The 8734-nt window shown below is 49.6% G+C and overlaps 2 protein-coding genes across 2 annotated transcripts; both read right to left on the reverse strand.

Annotated features, from left to right (window-relative positions):
* Positions 1–416: 416 nt before the first annotated feature.
* Positions 417–4405, reverse strand: LOC107099357 (CXXC-type zinc finger protein 1-like). Its single transcript, XM_015397442.1, has 10 exons — positions 4247–4405; positions 4047–4180; positions 3816–3971; positions 3356–3535; positions 3097–3207; positions 2809–3026; positions 2533–2740; positions 1569–1679; positions 661–710; positions 417–575 (listed from the first exon to the last, which is right to left on the reverse strand). The coding sequence occupies exons 1-10, from the start codon at positions 4386–4388 to the stop codon at positions 464–466; spliced, it is 1422 nt and encodes a 473-aa protein (XP_015252928.1). The 5' UTR covers positions 4389–4405; the 3' UTR covers positions 417–463.
* A 600-nt stretch (positions 4406–5005) lies between these two features.
* Positions 5006–8655, reverse strand: LOC107099377 (CXXC-type zinc finger protein 1-like). Its single transcript, XM_015397476.1, has 9 exons — positions 8502–8655; positions 8051–8193; positions 6714–6814; positions 6514–6647; positions 6283–6438; positions 5823–6002; positions 5564–5674; positions 5276–5493; positions 5006–5207 (listed from the first exon to the last, which is right to left on the reverse strand). Exons 1-9 carry the CDS (start codon positions 8502–8504, stop codon positions 5006–5008), a joined length of 1248 nt encoding a protein of 415 aa, XP_015252962.1. The 5' UTR covers positions 8505–8655.
* Positions 8656–8734: the final 79 nt, after the last annotated feature.

The raw sequence follows: 8734 nt of genomic DNA on the forward strand, positions 1-8734 counted from the left end.
ATCTGTCAGCATGAGAAATCCATCATCTATCCATCATCCAACCATCATCCATCCATCATCCAATCTTCCATCCATCCATCATCCAACCTTCCATCCAACCATCATCCAACCTTCCATCCATCCATCATCCAACCATCATCCAACCATAATCCATCCATCATCGAACCTTCCATCCATCCATCATCCAACTATCATCCAACCATCATCCATCCATCATCCATCCATCATCCAATCTTCCATCCATCCATCATCAATCCATCGTCCAACCATCATCCAACTATCATCCAACCATCATCCAACCATCATCTATCCGTCATCCAACGATCATCCAACTATCATCCATCCATCATCCAACCGTCATCCATCAGTCATCCAACCGTCATCCATCAGTCATCCATCCGTCTTCCATCAGTCATCCATCCGTGATCCAATCTTCATTTTCAGTAGATCAGGATGGTTCTCTTCAGAGGGAACCTACCTTTGGATCTCTGGAATGTTCTGGACACAGAACCTGCAGTCTCTTACAGTAGGTCTTACTCTGAGGGTTGTAGACGTCACAGAAAAGCCGTGTTGCCCTGTGACCGAGGGACAGCAGAGACATCGGACATGTGAGAGACGCAGACAGGAGATGCGAGGGAGACAAGAGGACGGAGGTCTTACCCCTCAATGCGAGTCGGATACATGGAACCAAAGGAAGTCTGGCTCTCGTACTGTTAGACACACAGAGACAGAGGGTGAGACAGAAGTTTCAGGAGGATCATCTCCAACATCATGGAAGGAGCAGAGGAACTGTTCTGGTTCTCCTCAGCTTCACAGAAGATGTGATAACATCTCTGATTGAGCTCATGTAACTGATTTCTACTCTTATTGGACCAACAGCATTGGAAGAAAACGAGTCATAGTTTCAAAAGTTTACTAAAAAGATCTGAAACATCAGCCGGTATTCTGGACCCGTCTCCCAGCTGAGAACATCTACAGTCTGCAGGTTCCCTCAGACTGTAACTCTCCATCATATTTCTGGCTGGATGTTGTGGGAGGTTCTCCAGCAGGAAGGCGGACCTTCATCTTAGACTCGGGTTCTCATCAGCGTCCAACAGGTTTTCCTTCAGAACGGTTTAGGGTTTAGCTCCACCCATCTCCCAACTTGAACAGCTTCCCTGTCCCAAAGAATGATACTGGCACCGCAATGCTTCCCTGAAGGTACACTGTGCTCAGGCTGAGGATCTGTTTTTTATTCTCTACAGTGTTTCTTTACAGGCCAAATATTTTGACTTCTTCTCTCCTTTGAGGTCCATGTTACAGGTGCCTGTAAAGTCCCCTGGAGGACAAACAGCAGGACACACAGCATGGATGACTGTGGACACATCCTCCCAACCAAGTCATCAAGGTTCTCCTGGCTGCTTTGTTAACAGGTGGTTCGTCCTCCCTTGCCGTTCAGATGACGGACTGGCAGAACTCTGGGAGGCATCCTTCTTTGACATCCATGTGGCCTTCAATGCTACGAGGCTGGAACCAGACTGAATGTGGGAAAATCCAGGAAGGTGGAGAAACCTGAGTCCTGAGCTCACCTTAGCATAGCACCTCTCCATGTGTCGCAGCGCCACCTTGGGGTTTACGGGGTGGCTGCAGGACACGCAGAAAATCTGCAGGTCTGTGTCATCGCCATCTCCTTCTGCAACCTGCAGACATGTAGAGATGGTCAGATACGTCTAGAGACGGTCAGAGATGGTAAGAGATGGTAGGAGATGGTCAGATATGGCTAGAGACGGTCAGAGATGGTCAGAGATGGTAAGAGATGGTCAGATACGGCTAAAAACGGTCAGAGATGGTAGGAGATAGTCAGATATGGCTAGAGACGGTCAGAGATGGTAAGAGATGGTAGGAGATAGTCAGATATGGCTAGAGACAGTCAGAGCTGGTCAGAGATGGTAAGAGATGGTAGGAGATGGTAGGAGATGGTCAGATATGGCTAGAGACGGTCAGAGATGGTAAGAGATGGTCAGATACGGCTAGAGACGGTCAGAGATGGTCAGATACGGCTAGAGATGGTCAGAGACTGTCAGAGATGGTAAGAGATGGTCAGATACGGCTAGAGACAGTCAGAGATGGTCAGATACGGCTAGAGACAGTCAGAGATGGTCAGATACGGCTAGAGACGGTCAGAGATGGTCAGATACGGCTAGAGATGGTCAGAGACTGTCAGAGATGGTAAGAGATGGTCATATACGGCTAGAGATGGTCAGAGACGGTCAGAGATGGTAAGAGATGGTCAGATATGGCTAGAGACGGTCAGAGGTGGTAAGAGATGGTCAGATATGGCTAGAGACGGTCAGAGATGGTCAGAGACATTTAGAGATAGTCAGATAGGGTTACAGACGGTCAGAGCTGGTCAGAAAAGGTTAGGGATGGTCAGAGACAGTCAGAGAGGGTTAGTGACATTTAGAGATGGTCAGAGGCGGTTAAAGATGGTTAGAGACGGTTAGCGGCGGTCAGAGATTGTCAGAGATGGGCAGAGAACTCTAAGTCTCTTACCTCCTCGTCTTGCTGAACCTGCTGCTGCTTGGCGTTGGCAATGATGGCTTCCAGTTCATGAAAGCGTTTCTCCATTAGCGTGAGGCGGAGCCTGGCGGCCTGCTGCTCCCTCCTGATTCGCTCCAGCTGTCTCCGCCCCATCTCTTCGGCCACGCAGGGACTCTGTTGCCACTGCTGGATCCTCTGAGGCAGGATTTCGTAGATCCGGCTGTGGGACACAGACAGATTTAGATGCAGCTCTGACCGCTGGTGGCACCGTCCCGTCTTCACGCTTACTTAGCAGCCAGCTTCATGCCACAGTCCTCAGAGCAGTACTTGGAACCGGTCCTGGCCGGTTCCACACAGCCTGGACCCAAACATTGCCTCATAGCACCGCCTGCCTCTTTGGCCGCGCCTTCCCCGGCTCGCTCGCTATGCCGCACGCGCTCCCTGTGGCGCTGCTTCACTTTGTGACGCCGTGGTTTGGCCTCCTCTTTGGGAACGGAAACAGACTTCTGCAGGAGCACAGCCGAGTTAGTGACATCATCAATGACATCAGCTACTCCTCCGTCTACCAGGATGCACCTTTTTCTCTGGCTTCTTGTCCCGCCTCTTCACATGTTTCACCTTTACCGCCTTCTTCCTCAGTGAGTCCGACTGGGCGTCTTCCTCCTCCTCCTCCTCAGTGTGCCACACCTGCAAAAAGGATGAAGCATCACAGGACAGGAAGTTGCTCCTTTACCTTTGGCTAATTGGGAAAATGCTGCCGGACTTTTGATCCCTGACGTCTGATTGGTCAGGCAGCGTATCCTTTACATCTGATTGGTTAGAATGTGTCCCTTACCAGGTCTCTGTATCCTGCTGCTTTGTACTGCTCGTACAGTTCCAGCTCGCTTTCACTAAACCCTTCCTCCTCCTCCTCTTCATCATCGTCCTCTGAGAGGCGCCCCGCCCCCTTCATGGACAGGCTCCGCCCCCTGCTGCCACTCCGGCTCATCTCTTCATCTCGGACACGGAGCATTTTCTGCTCAAAGACAAATATCAGCCTCTTCAGTAGGAAAATAGAGCTGCATCCAGCACTATCACAAATTCTGAATCAATGGGCTGTGATTGGCTGATAAGACAAGCTCTACCTAAGGATTGGTTAAAGAGAAGTTTGAGGGTCAGTTCTGGAGAGTTTTTACCCTTCATTTAAGAAATGCATTCCAGCAAACAGAGACTGATGATCAGGAGGAAAAGGCAGCAACCCGGAGGACCTCTGGAGTTTTTTCTGCTCTATGTCAACCAGGATGCTGCTGACGTACCCGGGCTCGGACCTCGCACTGGCGAAGGCGACATTTTTGCCGGATCTTGTTTGGACCTCCAAACTTCTTCATGTCTTTGCAGAAATCACACTGAGCGCAGTCCTCCGTTCTCAGACAGGCGTCACATTCTCCGCACATCCGGGCCGAGCGCTTGATCTACGGCGAAAACGGTTTCAGTCACGAGAGCAACGGTACAGAGAAAGAACGTCATCGGGTAACCCAAGTTATCACCTGCGAACCCCGCCTCCTGTCGATTTTGGGCTGGGGGGTGGAGCCTCTCTCTCCATCGGGTCGTTCGTCTCTCTCAGGGTCCGCCTCTTTGTTCTTCTTCTGCCGGTATTTGATCTCCAGAGAAGAGTCTTTGTCTGCAGACAACACTCAGCTGTAACAACAGATCCGGCCAGCAGGGGGCGATGGTGCTGGACACTGACCTCTGCAGGACGGACAGAACCAAACTCTGATGGCTTTGGCCGCCCTCTCGGAAATGCCAACACATTGACCGTGGAACCACTCGGTGCAACTGTCGCAGCCTCTGGAGCGCAAACACAGAACTTTACATCGACTGACATTCATCTAGTTAAAGGAAAAGTCAACAAACCCCCCCAGACCTAATCTGAGGGGAGGGGTGTCTGCAGTTCAATGCAGTGAGGAATGATCTGATCTTTATATTGGAGAAACTAAACAACCTCTCCACAGACGCATGGCCCAACACAGAAGAGCGCCCTCCTCTGGACAAGACTCTGCGCTACATCTACACCTGATGAGCAAAGTCTGTATGTTATGTATCGTTATGAACAACTAGGACTGAAACTGAAATCATTGCAATGTAAATTGTAGTTGACAATAAAGTTGATTGACAGATTGATTATAAAAACCTCCCAAGTGAAGCGCGCCCCCCCATTCTAATGAGTCTAGCCCAGTGGTCTGCAACCTTTCATAACCACAGAGCCATTTCTCCCAGGGTCAGACCAAGTAAAAGTTGTTTGGAGACACAAAGTATGACTTTTTCAAAAAAAACAACCTATTTGGGTTTTTTTTGTTATTATCTGGTATAGGAAATTAGTCATCTTAAACAACTAACAGTGTTTGTATTTTTAGCTTTTAAAATAGTATTAAAACCAGAGATGGGAAGTAACGAAGTACAAATACTTCGTTACTGTACTCAAGTAGATTTTTCTGATATTTTTACTTTACTTTACTACNTGCTGCTGCTTGGCGTTGGCAATGATGGCTTCCAGTTCATGAAAGCGTTTCTCCATTAGCGTGAGGCGGAGCCTGGCGGCCTGCTGCTCCCTCCTGATTCGCTCCAGCTGTCTCCGCCCCATCTCTTCGGCCACGCAGGGACTCTGTTGCCACTGCTGGATCCTCTGAGGCAGGATTTCGTAGATCCGGCTGTGGGACACAGACAGATTTAGATGCAGCTCTGACCGCTGGTGGCACCGTCCCGTCTTCACGCTTACTTAGCAGCCAGCTTCATGCCACAGTCCTCAGAGCAGTACTTGGAACCGGTCCTGGCCGGTTCCACACAGCCTGGACCCAAACATTGCCTCATAGCACCGCCTGCCTCTTTGGCCGCGCCTTCCCCGGCTCGCTCGCTATGCCGCACGCGCTCCCTGTGGCGCTGCTTCACTTTGTGACGCCGTGGTTTGGCCTCCTCTTTGGGAACGGAAACAGACTTCTGCAGGAGCACAGCCGAGTTAGTGACATCATCAATGACATCAGCTACTCCTCCGTCTACCAGGATGCACCTTTTTCTCTGGCTTCTTGTCCCGCCTCTTCACATGTTTCACCTTTACCGCCTTCTTCCTCAGTGAGTCCGACTGGGCGTCTTCCTCCTCCTCCTCCTCAGTGTGCCACACCTGCAAAAAGGATGAAGCATCACAGGACAGGAAGTTGCTCCTTTACCTTTGGCTAATTGGGAAAATGCTGCCGGACTTTTGATCCCTGACGTCTGATTGGTCAGGCAGCGTATCCTTTACATCTGATTGGTTAGAATGTGTCCCTTACCAGGTCTCTGTATCCTGCTGCTTTGTACTGCTCGTACAGTTCCAGCTCGCTTTCACTAAACCCTTCCTCCTCCTCCTCTTCATCATCGTCCTCTGAGAGGCGCCCCGCCCCCTTCATGGACAGGCTCCGCCCCCTGCTGCCACTCCGGCTCATCTCTTCATCTCGGACACGGAGCATTTTCTGCTCAAAGACAAATATCAGCCTCTTCAGTAGGAAAATAGAGCTGCATCCAGCACTATCACAAATTCTGAATCAATGGGCTGTGATTGGCTGATAAGACAAGCTCTACCTAAGGATTGGTTAAAGAGAAGTTTGAGGGTCAGTTCTGGAGAGTTTTTACCCTTCATTTAAGAAATGCATTCCAGCAAACAGAGACTGATGATCAGGAGGAAAAGGCAGCAACCCGGAGGACCTCTGGAGTTTTTTCTGCTCTATGTCAACCAGGATGCTGCTGACGTACCCGGGCTCGGACCTCGCACTGGCGAAGGCGACATTTTTGCCGGATCTTGTTTGGACCTCCAAACTTCTTCATGTCTTTGCAGAAATCACACTGAGCGCAGTCCTCCGTTCTCAGACAGGCGTCACATTCTCCGCACATCCGGGCCGAGCGCTTGATCTACGGCGAAAACGGTTTCAGTCACGAGAGCAACGGTACAGAGAAAGAACGTCATCGGGTAACCCAAGTTATCACCTGCGAACCCCGCCTCCTGTCGATTTTGGGCTGGGGGGTGGAGCCTCTCTCTCCATCGGGTCGTTCGTCTCTCTCAGGGTCCGCCTCTTTGTTCTTCTTCTGCCGGTATTTGATCTCCAGAGAAGAGTCTTTGTCTGCAGACAACACTCAGCTGTAACAACAGATCCGGCCAGCAGGGGGCGATGGTGCTGGACACTGACCTCTGCAGGACGGACAGAACCAAACTCTGATGGCTTTGGCCGCCCTCTCGGAAATGCCAACACATTGACCGTGGAACCACTCGGTGCAACTGTCGCAGCCTCTGGAGCGCAAACACAGAACTTTACATCGACTGACATTCATCTAGTTAAAGGAAAAGTCAACAAACCCCCCCAGACCTAATCTGAGGGGAGGGGTGTCTGCAGTTCAATGCAGTGAGGAATGATCTGATCTTTATATTGGAGAAACTAAACAACCTCTCCACAGACGCATGGCCCAACACAGAAGAGCGCCCTCCTCTGGACAAGACTCTGCGCTACATCTACACCTGATGAGCAAAGTCTGTATGTTATGTATCGTTATGAACAACTAGGACTGAAACTGAAATCATTGCAATGTAAATTGTAGTTGACAATAAAGTTGATTGACAGATTGATTATAAAAACCTCCCAAGTGAAGCGCGCCCCCCCATTCTAATGAGTCTAGCCCAGTGGTCTGCAACCTTTCATAACCACAGAGCCATTTCTCCCAGGGTCAGACCAAGTAAAAGTTGTTTGGAGACACAAAGTATGACTTTTTCAAAAAAAAAACCTATTTGTTTTTTTTTTTTGTTATTATCTGGTATAGGAAATTAGTCGTCATCTTAAACAACTAACAGTGTTTGTATTTTTAGCTTTTAAAGTAGTATTAAAACACATAAATTCCAAGCTAATTAAAAGAAAAAATGTCTCTAAAACATATTTCCGGTTCTTTTAATTTCATTCTTTATCCATCGTATAAAAACAATTAAAGCTTTTAAGGCTGGTATTTATTTCATAGCATTATTTAGCTCTTTATATATATTTTAGCCTTTATTAAGAGCCGCTGCAGAGGGTCCAAAGAGCCACATGTGGCTCCGGAGCCGTAGGTTGCAGACCCCTGGTTTAGCCACATCATGTTGGTTGATTATATGTCACATCCTGTCCTTCCTGTCATGATCTGGAACACAGACAGAGCTGTGACTTCACCAGGCTGCTGATCATGTTATAATAAGACGGGACAGATGGACACGGGGTTCGAGGTGAGACATCAGGCGGATCATCTGGAAGAGACCCTTAAAGTTGCTTAAAGTTATTTTGTTACTAAAATATTCTCAGAAAAAGTTCCAGATGTTAAACCTGCGATATGTGGCTGATGACCAGTTGAAGCTGTAGGAAAATATAAGGTTAGAAATATGCTCTGCTGGACCGAGACCTGCTGCTGGTCCAGAGTAGAAGGTTCTGGTAACTCAGGACCAACCCACCCTTAATCCAGACCCATTTGGACCCAGAACCCTCAGATTATCGGTTCAGTTTCTCACATCATGAAGCAGTTGATGTCTGGTTTCCTACACACGCAGTAAACTGGCGCGCTGGGGGTTTCCATGGTAACCTCTCCTCCTCCTCCTCCTCCTCCTCCTCCTCCCTCCTCTGGACCCGGTTCGGTCCCTGCAGCCTCATCAGCCTGAAACAAAAGGGAAACTTTCACTTTAAGCCTGAATGGTTCCGGAACCCACAGATCTAAACGGTTCTGAATGACCCGGACCACAAGCAGAGATCCGGATCGTTCACTGATCCGGATCTGATTCTTCCATGGTTCTGGAGTCCCCCCCTCCCCCCTTCAGACCCAGAACCTTTCTGTCTCCAGACCAGGACCCAGAACAAAGCGACCTGTGCGCGCGCGCTCTCCATTTCCCTGGAATCCGCTCCTGCTGCAGAGGTTCTGTTCGGTTCGGTTCGGTTGGAACCCTGCGGGTCCAGCTGTAGACTCACCATGGGAAGGTTCGGCTGCTCCGGTCCAGACGCAGCTTGGTTTGCTCTCCAGCTTCAGAACCAGAACCTTCAGGGTTCCCTTTGTTTCCACCGCATCTTCATCCTCCTCTTCCTCTGCAGCGGACCGAGCTCTCCCTGTCCGGCCCGACGCGCCCCCTGCTGGCCGGAGAGGAGCAGGACGCCACCACTGATTTACTATCGCAGATCAATTAACCCTTTATAGGGAAAGTTAC

The sequence above is a fragment of the Cyprinodon variegatus genome, unplaced genomic scaffold, assembly GCF_000732505.1.
Source record: "Cyprinodon variegatus isolate N-32 unplaced genomic scaffold, C_variegatus-1.0 Scaffold28, whole genome shotgun sequence".
Lineage (NCBI taxonomy): Eukaryota > Metazoa > Chordata > Actinopteri > Cyprinodontiformes > Cyprinodontidae > Cyprinodon > Cyprinodon variegatus.